Below are 25,046 nucleotides of genomic sequence, written 5' to 3' on the forward strand. Positions count from 1 at the left end.
GGCAGGGTGTCGGAGGAGCGACTGTCCCCTGCAGCGGCGCCAGACCGCCCAGCCCGCCGGACCGCCGGACCGCGCCGCCGCCGCCGAGTCACAGCTCAGGTCAGTGCGTGGGGGAGAGGGCACCCGTCAGCACAGCTCAGGTCAGTCGGAGATCTGACTGTCAGCTCAGGTCAGACTCATCCAGGTCAGTCTAGTCAGGTCAGGGCAGATCAATTGCTATGCCTACAAGTCAGATCAGTCGATGGACAACAGGTCGCGTGCGAGCTAAGACTTTTCAAATGACCTCATCCGTATAGCTCAGATCAGCCGACCAGTGGAACTAGCAAGTTACAGCTCAGTCGGACTGACCAGTCACAGCTCAGTCGGACTGACCAGAGTCCCAGCTCAGTCGGACTGGCAGCCACAGCTCAGTCGGACTGGCAGTCACAGCTCAGTCGGACTGACCAGAGTCACAGCTCAGTCGGACTGACCAGAGTCACAGCTCAGTCGGACTGACCAGAGTCACAGCTCAGTCGGACTGACCAGTCACAGCTCAGTCGGACTGACCAGAGTCACAGCTCAGTCTGACTGACCAGTCACAGCTCAGTCGGACTGACCAGAGTCACAGCTCAGTCGGACTGACCAGTCACAGCTCAGTCGGACTGACCAGAGTCACAGTTCAGTCAGCAGACCGGTCAGGTTGGGTAATTAATCAGAGCTAGGAGTAGTCACCCACGCTGGCAAAGCCGAGAGGGTCACCTGTGCGGTCAGCCTGAGTGGGTCACACTGTTCGGTTGCAGCCTGACCCGACGGATTAATCCAGCAGCACCTTTAGGTGCACGCCGGTCAGTTGTATCGACCATATTGCCTGGGATAATAATTAGTGCTGGATCTGCTGTCAATGCGCTGTCAATTATTTATGTCAGTTCGACAGACTCCAGTCAGTCATAAGATGACATCCAGCATCGAACATTATTTGGCCCCCCAACTACATCAACAATGCTATAGTTACAGGAATGCATGAACAGAACCCTTTTGAAGTGTGGGGAGGCTCAATCTGAAAAGTACCCAACAATCAAACTTCTAACGATCGACAATCTAACTCCTTGTCGATCAGGTTTCAGGCCAGACTTTCGAAACCAGCCATAATTTGAGAGCGATTTGAGCACAAGTGACAGCAGGTGATTGGTGGCTCGTGAAATCCGTCTCACAATATTACGCCTTTGGTAGTGCATCGAAAGAAACGAGAGGCTCTATCCGTGAGGCCTACTGGGACGGGTGGAAATATCTCAAAGCAGCGGCGCTGACGCTGCTGTTTTGGTTAAATGTTATCATCATATGAGTATTTTGCACATATTGTACAAATTATAAACCCATGGTCATTAACCTTCCAGTCGGTGGGTGAGGGGGGCATTTTTTGCCCTCTTTAGTCTTTTTTCGATATATCCCCAGAACCGCGGCGCTGATCGTCACCAAACTTTCAGTACCCTCCCGTGAATAGCTTTTACACATTGTGACCAAAATTTTTCCAGAGGCTCTGATAGGTTGGCCGCTAATGACGTCGGAGTGTGGAGTGACTAGTGGTGTCAATCGGTTACCGAAAAATTCGGTTACCGAAAAGATGTGTTGACCGATTCGTTAATTGGTCGGTCAGGCCCCCCAAAATCGGACATTTTCGGTCACCCTGTCAGTGAAACCATATTCAACCAGAGAAAGCATTCCATTTTTACCTAGTTAAATGCAATGTACCCTTAGCCAATGTACCCTGCAATCTACCCTTAGCAATGTAACTTCTACCACAAAATGTATTTTGCAGTGGCTAAGAATTGGCTGAACTTGGACTGAAATGCTATTTCCCATTATTTTCCATCAGAATTTAACAAATAATTTAATTTGGGGGTAAAATAATAGCAACTAGAATTTCGGTCAAATTTCGGTCATATTTTGGCTTGGGATGTTGTCGGTCGGTATTCGGTCGGAAATGTTTCCCAAATTTCGGTTTCGTTCGGTATCGGTCAGCGATTTTTTGGAAAATGACACCACTAGGAGTGACGTCATTTCTGCCATTTTCGACCCAAAAAAGGTTTCGCGGGAAGAGCTGTCAGGCCAACAGCTTTAGAGATACAGAAAAAAATGTTTTAAAAATAAGAGGTGTAGAATAAACATGGATATAAAATTGCACTCTTGGATTTTTCAAATTTTTGACTTTGAACCCCAAAAATCAAAAACATATATTTTTTAATATTATAGCCTAAAATCCAAAAAAGCTTTTGAATGAAAAAAACGGAATACATGTGATATTTCCTACCATCTTCTATACACATCAAAATTGAGATAAATACCTCTTTTCTGGATAAGGTATAGCGAAAAAACTGTTCAAAATTGATGACGTCAAATTCTTTTTTTTTGCAATTCTAGACCACGTAGCGCCAAACAAAGACCACCATTACACTCTCAGTGACGAGCTGCATCGACTCAATACCGATTTTATGCAAAAATATCAATTTTGAAATTTGACCTTTTTGACCTGAAGTTGACCTGACCTCCAAAAAAAAGATCAAATTTTACTACGCGCCGCGGTCTTTCCGCTATTCACGAAAAACCTCAGGGGGGGGGGGGCAGATAACCGCCCCCGTCGGTGCGCGGGTTAAACATCAATATATATTATGTAATATATTATGTAATATACTATTACTGACATCATCAGAGCAAAACCCTAAAATAACTCATTGGATTCCTTTAATGGATGAGGATGGGCAAAGTACGTCTATATTCAGCAAAATATTTTTTTGTGTGTTCTTATCCTAAAAAGCCTTATTATGGATGTATAGGAACATCAAATAACTGCTTTTACAGGCCGTGCCGCCCTGGATGACCCGGTCGCAATAACTGTCGTTGCAGGCCGTGCTGCCATGGGTGACGCGGTCGCCGGTCATGTCTTTGCAGGCCGTGCTGCCATGGGTGACCCGGAGCTGGGCGAGGGCCCGGCCGAGGCCGACCGCTCCCAGACACCCGAGGACGGCCTGGACCCGGCTATTGACTCCGAGCTCAACCCGCACGAGAAGCGCTTCCTGCTGTTCGCCGAGCGCGGCGATGTCGCCTCCGTCAGAGCGTGAGTATCCAAATCCACCCGTATTGAACATTGGTATCATTTAATGCACCGTCAACAGGACAGCGGAGCTGCTGAAATACATTCCTGCCGGACGGTGCCGGGAGGTGACGTGAGGCGAGTGGCGCCACCCGGCCGTCAGCCGCGCCGTCTCAGTCTGCCTCCGCTCACCGCTGACTGCGCTGGGTCCCTGCGGTGGTAGGCTGTGCCGCAGCGCACCAGTGTACCGCGGCACAGTCTATAGCCGCAGCTCAGCCGCGCCGTCTGCCTCCGCTGACTGCGAGTATCTTACTGCATCACAGTTTATGGGAACGGATCCGCGGCGAACGATGCTCGGATGCTGAAGGTTGTCAATTTTGCAGCGCGTGTAGTGACCGGTCTTAGGAAATCTGATCACATCACTCGAGCGCGAAATCAGTTGTGTTTTATGGTGCCGCGCCAAATGCATGATTTGTATACCTTGACTGCAGCTCACAAGATACTTGTCAGTGGAGAGCCGTCCGAACTGGCCTCACTCTTCCAGTGCTTTTCCGACGCGCGCAATTGTGACCGGCCAACTAGACAGGACGGGCGTCTTCGGCCGCCGGCTTTCCGAACCGTGACCGGACAGCGATCTTTTAGTTACCGAGCTGTGACGCTTCTCAACCGCCTACCAATCGAGACCCGAGCTCTGGGCCCGTTTGCTTTTAAGCGCGCTGCCAAGTCGCTGGTACTGCAGTAGCTTTTACGACCGTGTGTGCACGAGTGGTGTGTGCGTGTATGTATGCTGTGTACATGTTGCGTGACATCCCTCCCACCTCATTGACACTTTGTTTTATCTATCTTACTTAAGGCACAGAATAGCCACAACCATGTGTGGAGTGGCTGTTGATGTCATACTGCGCTGGATCCCTGCGGCGGTAGGCTGTGCCGCAACTCACCGGCGTCCCGCGGCACAGCCTATGTATAGCCGCAGCTCAGCCGCCGGACGACGCATGAAACCAGCCAGCTGGACTAAAGAATGATAATGATTAATGGTTTAATAAGCTTAGGCATGGATGAGATATTATTATTGATCTATGTAGGGTATTATCTCATCCATGGCTTAGGCATGAGGATGCTAGTCGACAGATCTTCAGACATCAGAAGACAGATTTCCGAAGACAAATTTTACAACATTTTTTTCTCATAATAGTTATTTAGTCTCTTCCTTTTCTAGAAAATAACACATTTGCATCGAATTCCGGCGCTGTGAGGGGGCAATCGCTCCAAATGCCCTCCCTTGGATCCGCCAGTGGTTGTTTCACCAATCATTGGTGCCCGTTTTCAGGGACCTAGAGAGGACCAAGGCGAACCATCTGATCAACATCAACTGTACCGATCCTCTTGGAAGAACGGCTCTTGTCATCGCCATCGACAATGAAAATATGGTCAGTGGGTCGAACGGTAAATTGTCGTGGTAATAACGATCCTTTTGCTTACATAATGCTTGTGTGGCACGTTAGAAACAGCAATGAAGTGCGAAGGATGAGTGTTCAGGATGGAAGCTCGTTCTCACAGATGTCTGCTGTTTGCAGGAGATGATCGAATGTCTGCTGAACGCCGGCGCTGAGCCCCGGGTAAGACGCAAACGCTGAATGGGCGGCCCAGTCAGCAATCCCGTCAGTGCTGTGCCGGTTCTGTGCTCAATCGTCTTTAGCGGAGTATTTACATATGAAATTATATTTGCGTCTTTTTTTCTCTGCTTTAGAAAATACGATTTTTAAATCACAAAATTACCTACAGGCATTATCAAAAATACGGAGATACTTATGCCAAGATCTAGTTATCAAAGTCAGGGCAAATGTCAAGGTCAATGCAAGGTCTAAGCCAAGGTCACCAGTGTCGAAAACATAATGTATTCCCAACAAGGCTTACAAGGAAATAGTTGTTGTGGTAACGATCGCATACCAGTTTTAGTATGTTAAGAAGTTACTTACATACATAGGTACAGTCTGCAGTCTGTCTTAAAAGTACCGCGCAAAGTGACGGTGGATCCATCAAGCCTGACCGAGAAAGGGTCTGCTTTAATTTGAAAGTCACCGACCAATTGACCTAGGGAATGGACGAGGATGTTAATTGCTTCGGTGACCAAAATTTAGCAGGCCCTTCCTCGATCAGGCTCGATGGATCCACCGTCACTTTGCGCGGTACTTTTAAGACAGACTGTACATCAATGTTTGGGTGGTAATCCCATCGCTCCCCGCGCCCCGCAGGACTCGCTGCTGCACGCCATTTCCGAGGACTATGTCGAGGCCGTCGAGTACCTGCTCTCCTGGGAGGAGGCCAACCACCAGAAGGGAGAGCCCTACGTGAGTGACCCGCACTGAATGAGGCATTGAGCTAACGTGCATAGAACTATCTGACAGAGTATGTTTTACAATCATTTATCGTTACATGTCACGAGTCACGATCGTGTTAAGCTTCGTTGGTCACGGCTCGCTGAGCTAGCCTCGCTGAATGATGTGAACCTTCTGTCTGGGAAAATCTCCATTTATGCATTTATAAAACTTCGGATACATCACCATTTGACTCGACTAGCGGCTTCTTCAGGCTGCACTATATATATATATATATATATATATATATATATATATATATATATATATATATATATATATATATATATATATATATATATATATATATATATATATATTGACAATTGCTGACAACTCCACATCACTCATTGTGGCTATTCTGTGTCACAAGTCAAAAGATAAAACGATCAACGGGAAATATGGTTGAGGGGTAAAAACAGGCACACAGTCAAACAACACTCATACGTCAGAAAATGCTAACCCCGTCCACCCTCCCCACCCCTATTGCACACCACCGACTTGACTGCTCGCTTAAAGCGTGCCGGGTTCAGCTCCAATGTGCTCGCAGGCAGTTCGTTCAGGAGTGATGCGGCACGGTAGGTAAAAGACCGCTGGCCGGCGGCTGTACGCATGAGTGGAGGCCGCAGCCGCCGGTCCTGCCGGGTACCACGATCACAGCGCTGACGTGAGTCCACAAATGTCACAAACTGGGATGAGATGTCCGTGGGCTCCCCGCACACAATCGCCTTCTGAGCCACAGTCATGGTGGACACGTCACACATCAGTCGAGGGGAGATAAAACCAAGCTCCTCCCGCGCGCGAGACACATGGTCATACTTCCGCTCATGTGACCCAGTACGCTGACGATACCCAAATCCTGATATCCGACTCACTGAGACCCCTGCGCGCTGCAGACGACCCCAGTGAGACCCCTGCGCGCAGCAGTCCGCCCCACTGAGACCCCTGCGCGCGGCAGTCGACCCTCTGAGACCCCCGGCCCCCTCACGTTACACCTGCAGTCGTGGGAGCGGATCGACGAGCGTGTGGCCATCTTCACGCCCGAGATCACGCCGCTGATCGCCGCCGCACAGCGCAACAACTACGAGATCCTGAAGCTGCTGCTGGACCGCGGCGCCACGCTGCCGCTGCCGCACGACATCAAGTGTGGCTGCGACGAGTGCGTCTTCTCACAGCAGAGGGACAGCCTCAGGTGAGGGTGAGCTCAGCAGACGGCCAGAGAAGGCTGGAAAACACACTGAAGATAATGCTTTGGAAAGAAATCCATAATCAACATTTGCTGTAGATAATCAAATGGTCAGGTTGCGGTGGATTTGTCTCAGTTGATAGGGAACTACTGTTATTTGCACCTGTTCCCGCCCGTTCCGTCAGACACTCGCGGTCACGGATCACGGCCTACCAGGCGCTGGCGTGCCCCTCGCTCATCTGTCTGTCGTCCCGCGACCCCATCATGAGCGCGTTCGAGCTGAGCGCCGAGCTCAGGAAATTGTCGACGGTCGACACCGAGTTCAAGACAGAGTACCTGGTGTGTGTGCTGTGCACAGAGGTCGATCTATCTAGAGTAGAGAGCAGAGCACAGAACCAGAAGCAGTGACGAACGGAACATAGCCGAAATAGATGCAATAACGCCGGGGCAAAAGAAAATGTGCTTTTCGTTGCTTCGAAATACGAACACGTGGGAAATATAATCCTTACTGCAAAGCACAGCACGAATATGATGTAGATTATCAACACCCCGCAAACGCTATGCTTTCTTTTTTTTCTGAAAAAAAGACCAAAGATTTTGTTTCATACTTTCAGAATCCTCCGGAAGAGTCCTTGCTCATTATCAAAACACACCAAAAGACCCGAGATATAAAGCCAACTATAATAATGTATGTAATTCTGCACAGTCTAGCGGCCGCTGTAGCACTTCCAGCCTTTCAATAATCGGTAGTTGCCCCTGTCAGTTGTATTCCGTAGCGGCGGAACACCTTCAATTAAGGGGGGGGCACTGCCGACTTTTGGTCACATTCGTTCCATGCAACGCCCATGGGCTAATGTTAAAATGCCAAAGTCAAAGGGTGCCCCGGTGCCCTCTCCGTTCCGCCGCCTATGGACTTGTATTGCCTTCCTGATGTATCGAACTTTAGCGCTCTGTATCTTCCCACTCGGTCGATATTACTGTAATCAGTAGTCGCACCTTTTGGTTTGCACTCCATGCTTCACCTCGTCAGGATCATGGACAAAAATCATGCATATTTTTAGTGCGTCATGCTTTTTAAACAAATTTAAGATAACCACCAGACCTGAGTGGACACTGCTGGTGAGAATCTGGCCTCCTCCTCGTTTGCTGTTGCCATTGATAAGCCATTTTCATAATACGTGCCCGGCCATCGGTCTCCCGCCCCACTGACCGACCCCACTGACCGACCCCACTGACCGACCCCAGCTGCCCCACTGACCGCCCCCGGCTGCCCCATTGACCGACCCCGGCTGCCCGCTGGCCGACCCCGGCTGCCCCACTGACCGACCCCAGCTGCCCCACTGACCATCCCCGGGCCGCTGTCCCACTGATCGCCGCACTGACCGACCCCCACTGGCGCGCAGACGCTGCGGAAGAACGTGCAGACATTCGCCGAGAGTCTGGTCGACCAGACGCGCAAGTCGCACGAGCTGGAGATCATCCTCAACTACGACCCGGAGGGCGGCGCCTACCAGCCCGGAGACAGAATGCACTTTGAGCGCCTCAAACAGGCCATCCGGTTCCGCCAGAAGGAGGTAATATACGCTCCGGCAGGCGGCGGCCGGCCGCGGGGCACCACCATGGGACACCGGAGGGGACGGAGATGATGGTAGTGAGATAATCACACAGAGGGCTTCCTTGTCCAAGGGAGCTTGAGTTAAACACCAACAATCACCAATCATTCGTGATCAAAATGCTGTGCAAATTTTAGGTATTGAGCCGTCGCGGTGATGCACCCACCGGCCGCTCGCCGTGCGCATTTTATCGCGCACGTAGTGGCCCCGCACGCAGTGACTCCGCTCGCTGTCCGCTCACGCAGTGACTCCGCTCGCCGTTCGCAGTTTATCGCGCACGCCAACGTGCAGCAGCTGCTCGGCACCGTCTGGTACGACGGCATGCCCGGCTTCCGGCGCAAGAGCGTGCTCGGCCAGCTGGCAGAGATCGGCAAGATCGGCGCCATGTTCCCCGTCTACTCGACCATGTACATGGTGGCGCCGCACTCCTCCTGGGGGCAGCACTGCCGCAAACCGTTCGTCAAGTTCATCGTACACTCCAGCAGCTACATGTTCTTCCTCTGTGAGTTCTGTCAGCGGCGGGCGCCGCGTGCTCTATATGAGTTCTGCCGGCAGTGAGCGCCGCGTGCTCTACACCAATGGTTTACTAAAGTCTGCCCTAAGCGTCGCTTCGGTCAGCCGCTGTGCCGAACCTATAGATATATAGTCCTGCTGGTGATGGTGACGGTGCTGTCCAGTGTTCAATGTCTGTGTCTCTCTGTCCCCCCAGCCGTGCTGGTGCGCCTGCCACCCCCTCCCGTGGTGCGTGCGCCTCTGACACCCCTCCTGCTGTCCCCGCAGTCCTGCTGGTGACGCTGACACCCCTCCTGCTGTCCCCCCAGTCCTGCTGGTGACGCTGACACCCCCTGCTGTCCCCTCAGTCCTGCTGGTGCCGCTGACACCCCTCCTGCTGTCCCCCCAGTCCTGCTGGTGATGGTGTCACAGCGCGTGGAGAGCACCGTGGTGCGCTTCTGACACCCCTCCTGCTGTCCCCCCAGTCCTGCTGGTGATGGTGTCGCAGCGCGTGGAGAGTACCGTGGTGCGCCTGTTCGGCACAGAGTCGATGATCGAGTGGCAGGACGAATACGAGCGCAGGTCGCGCGGCGCCATTCCCACCTACGTCGAGATGATGGTCATGTTGTAAGTGGGCGCAGCGGTCAGACGTGCCGGCAGGGTGCCGAATGGCGTGTACGTCTCCTCCCAATGTCGTTTTTGTTTATATATCTGTTTATTGCTAGTTGGGAATAATTAATTAAAAAGCATTCTTTCGTTCTACTTTCTGCACTAACACCACCCCATTGATATACGTATTGGCGTTTTTATCACAACCAAGGCCGACCGAGACTACCAGGCATTTCAATTTCCAACCTCTACCGACCCCCCCCCCCCCTGCTCACAGCTACATTTTCGCCTTCATCTGGGCGGAGGTGAAGCAGCTATGGGAGAACGGGCTGGTCCACTACCTGGGCGACATGTGGAACATCGTCGACTTCGGCACCAACTGGTTCTACGTCAACTGGATCCTGCTGCGGTAACTGACGCCCTGCGAGTCATCCACCAGCAGCCCAAACAGCCAGTTCTGGCTGGTAGCACAGAGCTAGCTGGTAGCATGACACAGTGCCAGGCAGCCCAATAACAATGACTGAAGTCACACAATCAATGTTCACGGTAGCGTCATGAATTATGCCGCATAAAATTAGGCAAAAGTACGCGCAACGCTATTGTACCTGAACCTGCAGCGGCCTTTCATCTTTTGCATCGGCTCGGTTTGACTTCCACCGCCCATCAACTAACTACCATGCATGCCTGTTATCATAAAACAACAACGTCGCACTCCTGCATGGACTATGGAGGCCATTTGATTGAGCGTAATAAAACATACCTACCATCCACCGCGGCACAACTAGCGCCCGCGTGAACGGCCATGGGAATTGGTATTCAGAATTGGTTCAGAGAATTGGTTGTGTGATTGGTCGTGGTCGATGCTTTGGTGTGCGCGCGGTCACCGTGCTGCCGGTCCTGCCGTCGTCGCAGGGTGACGGCGTTCATCGTGGTGTGGCGAGAGCAGGCGGCCGGTATCGACCCGTGGCGGCCCAAGGACCAGTGGCACCCCTACGACCCCATGTTCATATCGGAGGCCATGTACGGAGCGGCCAACATCTTCAGGTACATGCCCGACTCGTCGGACCGCGCGGCGGGGGTATGGACAGGGCCGGGGTGTCGCACTCAATCATCCACGCAGGCTCTTTGGAGGATTTGGATAATAATAATAATAGGTTTAGTAAGCGCTTTAATGTAAGATTGTTAGCTATTACACCATTTCCGCTCAGCCCAATCTATCTAAAATTGCGCAGAAAGGTTTTGATTAACATTCGAAGCCGCATAAATTCGAGCCTTCAGCCAGATTCGAGCCTTCAGTGGTAGGGTCAGTGGCTATCAATTACGGGGCATTCAGTGAGATGATTGGTTTTGTTTCACGGCTGTTTCAGCTTTCTGAAGCTGATCCACATTCTGTCCGTGAGCCAGCACCTGGGACCGCTGCAGATCTCCCTGGGACGCATGGTGTTCGACATTCTCAAGTTCATGAGCATCGTCATGCTGGTGGTATTCTCGTACGGATGCGGTGAGCATGATAGCCGCACGGTGCGCAATTAGTTGCTCGTAGCGAGCATCGACTAACCTTTTTGGACTTGCTGGGAACATGTTACGTCTACGACCAGTACCATGTGCTGAACAGTGACCAGGTCTGTCCACCGGACACTGACGCTGACTGCTGTGCCGCTCTCCAGGTCTGAATCAGATGCTGTGGTTCTACTCAGAGACGGACAAGAACCTCTGCTTCTCCGGACCGGGTGGGACGCCCAACGAAGATTACGAGAACTCGTGCCAAATCTGGCGCCGCTTTTCAAAGTAAGTACACTATGTATAAACACACGACATGTTATGTGACCTCGGTCTGATGCAGCGTGTCTGTCTCACTCATCGTCTAACCCGCAGTCACACACTCATTCCCCGTCGGCCTTGTGCCCCGCATACTTTTCATGCTCGAAGTCTGTCGGTCGTGTTCAAAGTCTGTGCTCATTGTGCACAGTCTGTTCCCGTGTTCACAGTCTGTTCCCCCGTATATTCATTGTTCATGCAGTCTGTTCCCGTGTTCACAGTCTGTTCCCCCGTATGTTCATTGTTCATGCAGTCTGTTCCCGCGTGAGCAGTCTGGTTGAGACCGGTCAATCGCTGTTCTCGCCGGCGTTCGGACTGATTGTTCGAGTGTTCACAGTTTGTTCCCAGTGTTCACATCTGTTCGGGTCTGTTCACAGTCTGTTCGAGACCAGCCAGTCGCTGTTCTGGGCGGCGTTTGGACTAATCGACCTGGAGAATTTCGAGCTGACTGGCATCCCGGAGTTCACGCGGTTCTGGACACTGCTCATGTTCGGCAGCTACTCCACCATTATCATCATTGTGCTCATCAACCTGCTGATCGCCATGATGTCCACCTCATACACCATCATCTTCGTAAGCACTCAAATGCGCGAGACTTTCATACTAGGTTGTGATGTCAATACGAATGGCAACATTCATATTGCAGGACTTACAGTACGGCATAGGTATGTTACGGGTCATATGCTAACTTGGGCAGTATGCAAACTACCCGGGCAGTATGCATACTACCCAACAGCCCGGGCAGTATGCATACCGCCCGGGTAGTATGCATACTACCCGACCCCTTGGGCAGTATGCATACCGCCCGGGAAGTTTGCATACTGCCCGGGTAGTATGCATACTACCCACCTTTCAGCTCACGGGCAAGATGTTTACTCGGGCAATATGCTGACCGTGGCTCGTGAGACTATTTAATGCAATAGCTCACAAATACATGTCAATGACAGACGCTTTAACCCGCGCTGGGGCGGTGCTCGGCGCCAGCCGTGCCGGGCTGGGGGGGGGGGGGATTAAGCACTCCTGTTCGGCTCCTGTGCCTGGTGCCACTTAGCGGCACAGGAGTAAGCGGCATGTAAGATGCGGTAACCGGCATTCGAAATAGCGTAAAAAAAATCATGACGAAATTACTCTAGTCATTTTTTAGGTTAGAGGTCAGTTTTACCAACAGAAAAATAGCCGCTTGCTGGAATTTTTCGCCTCAAGACGGCTTCACATACGGAGCGTTAAAGGGACCCTCCCACCTTCAAAAAAGTTAATGAATTGGCATGAAAGTGATGTCGCTCGATTCAGAAAGAGCAAAAACGAAAATCTACCAAATTTCATCGAAAAATATTCACCGGTTTTCAAGATATTAGACTTTTACTTTTGTTTACTTTTTGGGATCTCCGCTGTTCCTAGCGACTTTATTTGAAAGTGCGGCACTTGTTGCGCGCTAAGCAGCATATACCACCGCGTGCTACAAAACGTTTTAGTCAAACATTTAAATATCAATAGATATTTGCGCTGACGTCACACATTCAGAGGAGTATTCCTATGCATTAGCCCCTCTGAATCAAAATGCTGCAATTTTGAAATTCAATATTTCCTATTTAAGGCATTTCTCGATGTTGTGAGTGCCGAAACCGGTAATTGTGAGCCAGGGACCCCATTTTGGCTATCTCAACTCAAATCTAATGTTAAGGTGGGAGGGTCCCTTTAATGGTAAAGCCCTATCCGCTTATGTGCCCATCGCGTTTACGTTCCGTATGTGAAGCGGTCTTTAGGCAAAACATTCCGGCAGACGGCTATTTTTCTGTTGGTAAACTGGCTTCTGAGCTGGTAACCTGACCATTACAATTTGTAACGTCTTACATGCATGCAACATTAGCTATTGAAACTATAATAACGCCCTCTACTGATCCAGGTGCCAAACCAAAGGTATCGAGTGATGACACTATAGATCTGTCGTCATTTCAGATGAAAAATGACTTGTTGACCGCTGGCTTATTAACAATGAAATTCTGGGAAAATAATTTTAAGTCTTTATATTCCAATCCTTACTCCACCCCTCAATCGATAAATCACGTTTGACGGCAAAAAGACTTCGCGGTTGAACTACGTTACTTAGATAGTCATTAATATTTTGAAAATGGACATGGAATACACAACTTCAATACAAGAAGCGGGCAGTATGCAAACTGCCCAAGCTTTTGGGTGGTATGCATACTGCCCAAGGGGTCGGGTAGTATGCATACTACCCGGGTGGTATGCATACTGCCCGGGCTGTTGGGTAGCTTGCATACTGCCCGGGTAGTTTGCATACTACCCAAGTTAGCATATGACCCGTAACAGGTATACGTTAGAAGTAGAGGCTATAACGTCCCTCCCTCTCATCCACAGGAGCGCTCCGACTTGGAGTGGAAGTTCGCCCGCTCCAAGCTTTGGATGAGCTACTTCGAGGACGGCAGCACGCTGCCCCCGCCGTTCAACATCATCCCCACGCCGAAGAGCATGATGCGCCTGATGGGCGTGGGCCGCGTGCAGCATGCCGCCTCGTTCCGTCTCAAGGATCAGCAGAAGCGCGACAAGCAGTACTTCAGCGTGATGCGCGCCCTGGTGCGCCGTTACGTCACCAGCGAGCAGAAGAAGATGGAGGACACGGGCGTGACCGAGGACGACATCAACGAGGTCAAACAGGACATCAACAGCTTCAAGTACCAGCTGCTCGACGTGCTCCGCAAGAACGGCATGACTATCGGCAACTCCGAGGAGGACAAGGGTGAGCCGCTAGTGGATAAGACGTCCGTCCCGTAACTCGGTGGCAGCGAGTTCGCGGCCGGGGAGCTCTACGCCGTTTGATTCGCTTTCCTATATGTTCAGCCAGTTGGGAACTGGTGAACGAGAGCCACGCTAGAATCGGAGGGACCGTTTTGCCATCTACCTGCCATACTTTCGATCAAAATAATCACCGGTGAACCAGGCCTAGGCGCGTGCAAGGTCGGATGGTAGGGCCATGGCGTCATTTGCAACAAGCCCCGCTTACGTGGAACCTGGGCCCAAAGCCATCCATTCATTGGGACAAATTTTCCAAAAAAGTAAGAAAAAAAAACCGGTAAGCTCTGGCGTTGAAATCAAACGGTTAAAATAGACACCAATTCTACGTCATAAAAACGCTTAAATATTTATTAACCCGCGCCGGGCCGATGCTCTGAGATTCCGCGCCGGGCCGGGAGGGGGGGGGTGTGTGTGTGTCTGAACACCCCCTCCCCCTTCTAACTCGGCTCCTGGGCCACGTAGCGATACGCGGTAAGCGGCAATCGAAAGAACGTCCAAAATAAGGACGAAAACACTTCAGTCATTTTTTGGGTCAGGTTAAAGGTCAGGTCACCAGAGGTCACCAAGAGTAAAATGTTGACTATTTCAACATTTTGGAAACTGCCGACGGCTATCTCAGGAACCGATAGAGCTACAGTGCCGCGAAAAAGCGCATTCGATAGCCCTTTTACAGACCTTTCTGATTAACGCTCTCAGATTTGACCTCAGGTCAACGGTTTAGCCTCCAGAGGGCAAAAACTCCAAAAATAGCCGTTTTTACGAAAAACATTTTTTTTTTCGGTAATAGCTTTTGACTCAAAAGAGCCACGACATTACTTTTGCCAGCATCGTGTTCCTCTCGTTGAGACGCGTCGAATGAAATATAATTTGACCTTGAAAGATCAACTTGAAAATTTGACCTCAGGTCAAGGTCATGACCTGACCGGAAAAGGTCATGTTGCATATCAGTCGATCCGCAACGTCGAGCCGAACACATCTAGGGCATTTTCAGCGCTCTAGCACGCCTCTATCAGAAGTTATTAGCGAAAAACTGTTAGATTCTGTTCGTGACCTGAGATGACCTCGGGGACATAACGAGGGGTCACAGTTGCCATTTTCCGGTTTAGTGTGTCAATCTTACCTACATTTCGATATTTGAGAGTGTCTAGAATAGCGTTCGTGCAAAACAGACGCTTTTCAATTTTCTCCCATTGACTTCTAATGGAGAGGCCGCAAAATTGACCTGACCTTAGGTCACCAATATCAAAATTCCGAGATATACATTTCGTAGATAATGTTGCCCTAACTAATCGCTGCAAGTTTCAAGGCAATCGATCAATCGGTGTAGCTATGACGAGCATTCTTATTTTTTCTGAGGTGAGGTCACTTGGCGTGACCTGGTGACTTGACCTAAGGCGACCCGGATCTGAAAGTTTCACAACATGTGCGGAAAAGATGCACGAACAGGTGTGCCAAAAACAGCGGCGCTCCGCGCCGCCGTTTTTGAGATAGGTATCTGCGAAAAACCGCAGGGGGGATGTTCAAACAGCCCCCCCCCGGCCCGGCTCGGGTTAAGCATTTTCGTATAGCCCCAATATGCCCCAATGTTCACTTTCGGTCTATGTACGCAGTCGGCGGAGGCCGTAAGCAGCAGCAGAAGGAGCGCCGGCTCATCAAGGGCTTCAACATCGGCATGGTGGAGAACGCCAACTTCAGCCTCAGCTCCAATGCCGGCAACCAGGCCGCCGACTTCTTCAGCGGCATACTGCTTGGAAAACGCAAGCAATCCAGCAAAAAGAAGGTGAGAAAGCGCGGAGGAGCGCAGCAGAGGTAAATTTAGCCACGCGATTTTTCATTTTATGAATGGCTGGTTGAGTGTGGGCAGGTTAACTCATGCAGCCTGCTGTCGATTGGTTGCCGAATGAGTGTCTCGTGTTGCCTGAACGCTGAGCCCTAACCACCGCCCCCTCCCCCTCCCGGCAAGACTTGAACGCCATGGTGCGGGAGCCTTAAAACCCGCGCCCCGCTGGGGGGAGGGGGGGCAGAATCTGCCCCCCCTCCCGTTTTTCGCCAATAACTTCTAAACGCGTTACGCCAGCAACGTCAAACTTTCAGTACCTTATCATACATCAATTTGACACGTTCCCTGAAAATTTGAGCGAAATCCGTCGGAAAAATTTTGAGAAATTGACGTTTCTGTGACGTCATGTTCGCCATTTTCGCCTCAAAAACGGCAAAATTTCAAACGCCGCTAACATCTTCATTTTTAAAGGAATCAAGACGTAACAAAAAAGTTATACGTGATTCTACTTTGTCTATCAAATGGCTATCTCGGTTTAAAAAAAAATGGATTTTGGCCCAAATTTTTTCAAAAAACTGACTTTTTTGGGAAAATTATTATAAAATCCAAAATTTTGAGTGTATCGAAAAAACGGAATATATGTCAGAGAAGAAGTAGTCTATGTGCACCTATATACCAATTTTTAGAAGAATCGGTTCAAAAATGTGGGAGTTATTCAAAATGTTATGACGTCACGACAACCAAAAATTTTGAAAAAAATGATTTTTTTTTGGAAGTTCTAGACCTCGTACGGAAACAAAAATAGCACCATTCGATTCGCCGTGAAAAACTGCATCAGATAGACACCTTTTTAGGCCTTAACCCGCGCCCCACTGGGGTCTGTGTATAACACGCCCTACTGGGGGGGGGGGGCTATTCATAGCCCCCCTCCTAACTCCGAAACTACTGGGCCGATCGTCAAAATTCAAACGGCGTCTGATAGCCCCGGAAAAACTGTCGAGCGAAACCTAATTTCATTGACCTCGAGGTCACCGATGACGTCACAGGTCAGGTCAAAGTAAAAATTATTAGCACTTTGGCTTGTTCACATTTTGGGCTCTGGCCGCCGTCTTACAAGTCAGATCAGGCTCATTTTTGGTTTCCACACTCGTGAACAGATGCTCTAGATACCTTGAGGGTACCAAACTTGTACTTTGATTTTCAGGTCAGGGTCAGGTCATCACAGGTCACGAAAATATTATATCATGCGTCGGTCACGTGACACATGTTTTATGGTCCATTTAGGCCATAGATTTCGAATTTGATGTCGTCTGTGTCATTCAAGGTCATTTTGAGTCGAAATTGGCTTAGGTCAGGTCACTTTCATGTCAAAAAGGTCAAATTTTGAAGTTGAAATTTTTCAACAAAAAAGGTGTCTGTTGGATGCAGTTTGAGCTCAGGAACACGATGGTGCCATTTATATTGGTGTACGATGCCAAATACGTACTGAAAAATTGATTTGAAAAATTAATAATTGTGAATTTTTTGCAATAATGCGTATAACTTGGCCATTTTTGAAGATATTTAGCTAAAACTTGCTAGAGTTAGTCATAATCATGCGTTCTGTCACATATATTCCGGTTTTTTCGAAAAGTCAAAAACTTTTTGAAAAAATATAAAAATATAAATTTTGAATATTATTATATAAAATTTTCGAAATTTTCAAACTTTTGAAAATCCGAGATAGCAGTTTGATAGCGCGGTCAATTCTGAGTTCTTTCATGCAAAGAAATTGGATCTAGCTTAAAAACTGAGCTCTTGGGAGCGATTGCCGTGGTTCAATGTTTTGCGTCGAAATCGGACGAACATGACGTCACTCTGACGTCATTTCCGGCCGACCTATAGTAGCTACGAAGTTCAAATTTTGACACAAGGTGTCAAATTGATGCAGCCGAAGGTACTGAAAGTTTGGCGTCGATTCGTCAAGCGGTTTGGAAGTTATTGCAGAAAAACGGGAGGGGGGGCTATAAATAGCCCCCCCCCAGTGGGGCGCGGGTTAACAACCAACTTCAAAATTTGACCTCACTTGACCTGACCTTGACCTGACCTCGACCTGAAATTCATCCAGAGGTGGTCCATATCACTTATTGAGTGTGCCTATTGAATTCTATGAGTAAAATGACCCATAAAACATGTGTCGCACATGCCCTTTTCTATATGTTGTTTTTGGTGACCTGACCTGACCTGACCTGACCTTGACCTTGACCTTTGAATGACATTGTATGCAACGAATATTGTCTTGGTAGTCTAAGAACACGTTTTGGGCAATCAGTCTCAGTCCATTCTCCGGCAACTACGGTGCAAGGCCGATACTGTAGAAACTTACATTTTGTACCCTTGACCTGACCTTGACCTGACCTCTGACCTACTTAAGCAAAAAAATTTGGGCTCTTTAGATCCGCCTTGTTGAGAGCTTTCGATTGCCGTTTTCCCCGTCTTTCTACGACCATCGGTTCGGAAGTTAGACAGGGGGGCAGAATCTGCCCCCCCCCCCCCCCAGCAGGGCGCGTATGGCTGAATAGCCCAGCGGGGCGCGGGTTAAAGGGACCCTCCCACCTTCAAAAAAGTTAATAAATTGGCATGAAAGTGATGTCGCTCGGTTCAGAAAGAGCAAAAACGAATATCTACCAAATTTCATCGAAAAATATTCACCGGTTTTCAAGATATTAGACTTTTACTTTTGTTTACTTTTTGGGATCGCCGCCCTAGCTACCGCCCCCTCCCGGCAGGACTGGAACGCCGAGCCCTAACCACCCCCCCCCTCCCCCAGCAGGACTGGAACGCCGAGCCCTAACCACCACCCCCTCCCCCGGCAGGACTGGAACGCCGAGCCCTAACTACCGCCCCCTCCCCCGGCAGGACTGGAACGCCGAGCCCTAACCACCGCCCCCTCCCCCGGCAGGACTGGAACGCCGAGTCCTAACTACCGCCCCCTCCCGGCAGGATTTGAACGCCGAGCCCTAACCACCGCCCCCTCCCCCGGCAGGACTGGAACGCCGAGCCCTAACCACCGCCCCCTCCCCCGGCAGGACTGGAACGCCGAGCCCTAACTACCGCCCCCTCCCCCGGCAGGACTGGAACGCCGAGCCCTAACCACCACCCCCTCCCCCGGCATGACTGGAACGCCGAGCCCTAACCACCGCCCCCTCCCCCGGCAGGACTAGAACGCCGAGCCCTAACTACCGCCCCCTCCCGGCAGGACTGGAACGCCGAGCCCTAACCACCGTCCCTCCCGGCAGGACTGGAACGCCGTGGTGTGGGACCCTTAACTTCCCCAGCAGAACTGGAACGCCGAGCCCTAACCGCCGCCCCCTCCCGGCAGGACTGGAACACCGAGCCCTAACCACCGCCCCCTCCCTCGGCAGGACTGGAACGCCGAGCCCTAACCACCGCCCCCTCCCCCGGCAGGACTGGAACGCCGAGCCCTAACTACCGCCCCCTCCCCCGGCAGGACTGGAACACCGAGCCCTAACCACCGCCCCCTCCCTCGGCAGGACTGGAACGCCGAGCCCTAACCACCGCCCCCTCCCCCGGCAGAACTGGAACGCCGAGCCCTAACCACCACCCCCTCCCCCGGCAGGACTGGAACGCCGAGCCCTAACCACCGCCCCCTCCCCCGGCAGGACTGGAACGCCGAGCCCTAACCACCGCCCCCTCCCCCAGCAGGACTGGAACGCCGAGCCCTAACCACCGCCCCCTCCCCCGGCAGGACTGGAACGCCGAGCCCTAACTACCGCCCCCTCCCGGCAGGACTGGAACGCCGAGCCCTAACCACCGCCCCCTCCCCCGGCAGGACTGGAACGCCGAGCCCTAACTACCGCCCCCTCCCGGCAGGACTGAAACGCCGAGCCCTAGCCACCGCCCCTGCCCCGGCAGGACTGGAACGCCGAGCCCTAACCACCGCCCCCTGCCCCGGCAGGACTGGAACGCCGAGCCCTAACTACCGCCCCCTCCCCCGGTAGGACTGGAACGCCGAGCCCTAACCACTACCCCCTCCCCCGGCAGGACTTGAACGCCGAGCCCTAACCACCGCCCCCTCCCCCGGCAGGACTGGAACGCCGAGCCCTAACCACCGCCCCCTCCCCCGGCAGGACTGGAACGCCGAGCCCTAACTACCACCCCCTCCCCCGACAGGACTGGAACGCCGAGCCCTAACCACCACCCCCTCCCCCGGCAGGACTGGAACGCCGAGCCCTAACCACCGCCCCCTCCCCTGGCAGGACTGGAACACCGAGCCCCAACTACTGCCCCCTCCCGGCAGGACTGGAACGCCGAGCCCTAACCACCGCCCCCTCCCGGCAGGACTGGAACGCCGTGGTGCGGGACCCTTAACTTCCCCAGCAGAACTGGAACGCCGAGCCCTAACCACCGCCCCCTCCCCCGGCAGGACTGGAACGCCGTGGTGCGGGAGCCTTAACTCCGCCCTTCTCCAGCAGAACTGGAACGCCGAGCCCTAACCACCGCCCCCTCCCTCGGCAGGACTGGAACGCCGAGCCCTAACCACCGCCCCCTCCCCCGGCAGGACTGGAACGCCGTGGTGCGGGACCCTTTACTTCCCCAGCAGAACTGGAACGCCGAGCCCTAACCACCGCCCCCTCCCCCGGCAGGACTGGAACGCCGTGGTGCGGGAGCCTGAACTTCCCTAGCAGAACTGGAACGCCGAGCCCTTACCACCGCCCCCTCCCGGCAGGACTGGAACGCCGAGCCCTAACCACCGTCCCTCCCGGCAGGACTGGAACGCCGAGCCCTAACCACCGCCCCCTCCCCCGGCAGGACTGGAACGCCGAGCCCTAACCACCGCCCCCTCCCCCGGCAGGACTGGAACGCCGTGGTGCGGGAGCCTGAACTTCCCTAGCAGAACTGGAACGCCGAGCCCTAACCACCGCCCCCTCCCCCGGCAGGACTGGAACGCCGAGCCCTAACCACCGCCCCCTCCCCCGGCAGGACTGGAACGCCGAGCCCTAACCACCGCCCCCTCCCCCGGCAGGACTGGAACGCCGAGCCCTAACCACCGCCCCCTCCCCCGGCAGGACTGGAACGCCGAGCCCTAACCACCGTCCCTCCCGGCAGGACTGGAACGCCGAGCCCTAACTACCGCCCCCTCCCCCGGCAGGACTGGAACGCCGAGCCCTAACCACCGCCCCCTCCCCCGGCAGGACTGGAACGCCGAGCCCTAACCACCGCCCCCTCCCCCGGCAGGACTGGAACGCCGAGCCCTAACCACCGCCCCCTCCCCCGGCAGGACTGGAACGCCGAGCCCTAACCACCGCCCCCTCCCCCGGCAGGACTGGAACGCCGAGCCCTAACTACCGCCCCCTCCCCCGGCAGGACTGGAACGCCGAGCCCTAACCACCGCCCCCTCCCCCGGCAGGACTGGAACGCCGTGGTACGGGACAGCATGCGGCGCCGGGACCACATCGGCTCGTCGGTGGTCAGTCTGGACCGCGCCCGGCGCCGCTCCAAGCGTCTCACACAGCGCCGCAAGGAGGCGCTCTCCAAGGGACTGGCCATGACACCCGTGCCCAGACCCAAGTGGAAGAAGGTAGGCGCACCATTACAGCCTTCTTGATATCGATGTAAGGAGTAGCTTTACCGAGTGTCAGTTGAACTTCCGGTGCGTAGATCGCTACGTACAATATTTCATACACTAGAGGATATTTCCTTGCGCTTTGTAACTTGTAAGTCGGAAGCTCGTGCGAGCCTAAGTACACTTATTGACAACATCGTCTCCTAAATCAATCACATCACCCACGTCATGTGACTGCACTTGCGCAGAAGAGCCGTCAGGTGAGCGCTCTATACACGCCACACGGCACTTGCCTCCCCACGTGTGTCGGCGCTCGCCGAGCGCGCCTGCAGCCGTCCTGACGCCGCTCTCCGCTGTGTCGGCGCCAGGTCCAGTACATGTCGCAGCACGGCGCGTTCCGCGACGGCATACTGGACCAGGAGCTGGTGAACCAGATCCTCAACATGGACCGGCGCCTGTCCACCGGCTGGGGGCGCGTGCAGGCGCTCCAGCTGCGCGGCGCCTTCTCGCCCTGCGGCGCCGACGAGCCGATCCTCGAGGAGGACGAGCGGCGCGCCAGCGTCTACCCGAGACCGGCGGCCGGCTCGCCCGCTCCAGGTCCGTCCCTCTCTGTGTGTGTGTAACTATGTGTTTCAGTCTGTCAGTGTCTGGCTGAGTCTGTTGTTCTGTTTGAAATGACTCTCCGGCGATGCCGATCGTATGCCGTATCGTATGCCGTACCATGCCGTATCGTGACCGTGACATGGCGACCTCCCTTGTTCCAGAGCCGGACACCCGCTGTTCGTCCGCTCAGTCGGGTCGGGAGTCGGCCGCGGGCGCGGGCTACGCTATCGGGGAGGAGGACGAGGGGGAGGCGGCCTCCCAGCCGGCGCCGCCGTCCCAGGCCGGCGACGGCGACGGACCGTCGCGCCGACCCTCGGCCGTCAGTGGCGCCAGCTCCCGACCTCCCTCTCAGAAACGGCGTGCCCCGACGCCCCCTGGCAGCAGCGCCGCTCCGCGGGCCGGCTCCGGCGCCGGGCAGCCCGCCGCCACCGCTCCCTCCCCGCAGCCAGACGCGGCGCCCACCAGCAGCGGAAGCGCCGCGCCGGCACCACCGGCAACTCCGGCAAAGGAGACGAGCGCAGCGCCATCCGCGGCGCCGTCCACGAGACCATCCGCCGCGCCGTCCCCAGAGCCGGCCGCTACGTCAACCCCGAGACCGTCCACCACACCCACCCCACAGCCGTCCGCAGCTCCCTCACCGGGGCCGTCCGCAGCTCCCACCCCGGGGCCGTCTGCCGCGCCCTCCCCGGCACCGTCTGCCGCGCCCTCCCCGGCACCATCGCTCGCGCCCTCCCCGGAGCCGAGGGCGGCGGCTGGGGACACCGCGGACAGGAGGAAGAGCTCGGTGACGCCGACCCTGCCGCCGCCGCCCCGGTCCTCGCCCCGCGGCTCACTATGTCCGCCCCCGGCGTCAGCTACCCGGCGACCCTCCGCCGGCTACAGCCGCCAGCAGAAGGGCGGCTGGCTGTAGGCCGCAGGTCGGCTACAGCAGAGGGGCGGCGACCCTCCGCCGGCTACTACTGGCGGCTACAGGCGCCAGCAGAAGGGCGGCTGGCTGTAGGCCGTAGGTCAGCTACAGCAGAGGGGCGGCGACCCTCCGCCGGCTACAGCCGCCAGCAGAAGGGCGGCTGGCTGTAGGCCGTGGGTCGGATACGGCAGAGTCGCTGGCCTCTGCCGGCAGAGTCGCTGGCCTCTGCCGGCGACTGAGGCCCGCCGACAGCTCCGACTGGACTTTATCGGCCGAACGGTTCGGGATCCCCGGTACAGCCCACCGAGCTCCGTCAAACGCAGCGTGCTCTCGGCCCAGTGGTAACTGTAGCTTATTCAGGATGATGCATAACATAGCGAATTGAAGTATACAGTATACACGGAGTTCTATAGCCTTGGACCCTTGGTATACGAGTACACATCAAAACGGGCCATCAAGCTACTGCAAGCAATCATTTCATGATGCTATGAACTGTGAATAAACGCCAGTTCAATTGGACAATTCTGAGACCGGGACGTATGCATTTAAGTTATTCGCAATTTAAGTTATGTGTCAGGCATAATTACTACCGGTTTCAGCAAAACACGAATAGAATGCATTTCATTGCAAGTTGCAGGGAAACGGAAGCTCCCTTGTGATATTTGATAGCCAGGCAAAGCGTTCCTAGAAGATTAGGGATATGTGCATTAGTAGCCGATTGTGTTACCATTGCTTATGTTATGTATGCTAGTGTACTTTGTTAGCACCTTATGTTATGTTTATGTATATGTTATAGCATATTCATAATGTTACTCAGCACTTTATACCACCAACCATGAGCTTCTTCACCTAAATGCACGACATAGTTAAGTAGTTTAATACTTATAACATTAAATGAATAGCTTATTTCAGCGAGAAGTGCTGAGTTATGTTTCTTGTTCATGACCGCTTATCTGGTGTTGGCTTCAAATATAATTACTCTATCCTTGTCTATTATTGTGTGAGAAGTTGTAGTTGCCACCATCTGTTCCATCCCTCCCCCAGATGTGTCAGCCGCGGTGGTCGGAACATAAAGAGCCCGATGAAAGACGGAATGCAGCCTTTCCTCTGCCGACCGGCTTAAACTGATACTGAAATGACGCTGCGCAAAGCTGTGCTTTACATGCAGGACCCACGACAACCATAATAGAGTCAACCGCAAGGAAAGGAGCGACCGAGCGGAATGAGATGTATGCGGTATGCGGTAGACTAGATTCGGCGAGCCAGATAGCCTAGAAGAGAGACTATAAAAATATCACTGATTAATGATCATATATCACACTGATTATATCACCGATCTCTTTTCTGCATGCAAGTAAGGTCAGAGAGCAGAATATCGTATGGCCCATCAGGTCACCCGTATCATACCACTCTCCAGTCTCCAGCAATAGGTACATCCAAGAGGTTGCATTAGCATCACAGGACACGGACCATCGTGTGTTGTGTGGCGTGCATTACGCTGTACATACACAGCACCAAAGGCATGCGACAGCCGTGTGATGGGTCAATGCCCACGGTCTGATGCCAGTCGCTGCAGCCCGCTGTCGGCTCCAATGACAGCTGGCTACGCGTCGCGATATGCGGCGCGGCGCGTATACCTTACGCAAGGGGGCGGTGTCATGCCGCTCGGACCGCTCGCCGCTCGGTATATGTGGACGATAACTGATGAATGTCCTGGTTCAGTTTCTGAACAATCTGGAACACTGGATATCTAACGCATTATTCTGCATCGCAGAACCGCCTTCACAAGCTCAGCCTGGCAGCACGATTTCAGACAAAGCTAAGCCGAGACATCTGGAAACAGATAAAGCACCGATTCCAGATCAACCTGCCAGTGGCAACCTCTTTGGACGTCGCTTAGCTGATACATGTAGCCTGCAATTCCAGGATAAACAATGTCGCCACGCATTAGGACTACGCGAGGGTTGTCGCGAAGGCGCTGGGCCTGATCTGTATTCTGTAACATCCGGCCGGAGCCTCCCAGCCGTAAGGATTCAGACGGGCGTGGCCCGAACCATTGTTTATTCCCTGAACGACACAAGTAGAGGTGACAGCGAACACAACACATGTGACTGCTTGGAACGGTTCCTGCAATCGCGGTATGCCCGTACAAAAAGACACATGTCGCGTACCTACCGCAGATACGTGTTCGAGTCGTACAATGATGCGTGTTC

At 53.3% G+C, this 25,046-nt stretch overlaps 1 protein-coding gene across 1 annotated transcript; it reads left to right on the forward strand.

Annotated features, from left to right (window-relative positions):
* On the forward strand, positions 1-23,826 carry LOC122375654 (transient receptor potential-gamma protein-like). The gene is made up of 20 exons (XM_043355129.1): positions 1-99; positions 2,926-3,091; positions 4,398-4,497; positions 4,645-4,686; positions 5,323-5,418; positions 6,447-6,637; positions 6,817-6,970; positions 8,035-8,205; positions 8,512-8,746; positions 9,222-9,363; positions 9,623-9,754; positions 10,258-10,389; positions 10,713-10,846; positions 11,013-11,133; positions 11,541-11,736; positions 13,543-13,921; positions 15,588-15,757; positions 21,168-21,338; positions 21,692-21,920; positions 22,088-23,826. The coding sequence occupies exons 2-20, from the start codon at positions 2,937-2,939 to the stop codon at positions 22,834-22,836; spliced, it is 3,699 nt and encodes a 1,232-aa protein (XP_043211064.1). The 5' UTR covers positions 1-99; positions 2,926-2,936; the 3' UTR covers positions 22,837-23,826.
* The last annotated feature ends 1,220 nt before the right edge of the window (positions 23,827-25,046 follow it).

The sequence above is a fragment of the Amphibalanus amphitrite genome, unplaced genomic scaffold, assembly GCF_019059575.1.
Source record: "Amphibalanus amphitrite isolate SeventyFive unplaced genomic scaffold, NRLGWU_Aamphi_draft 001887F_arrow, whole genome shotgun sequence".
Lineage (NCBI taxonomy): Eukaryota > Metazoa > Arthropoda > Thecostraca > Balanomorpha > Balanidae > Amphibalanus > Amphibalanus amphitrite.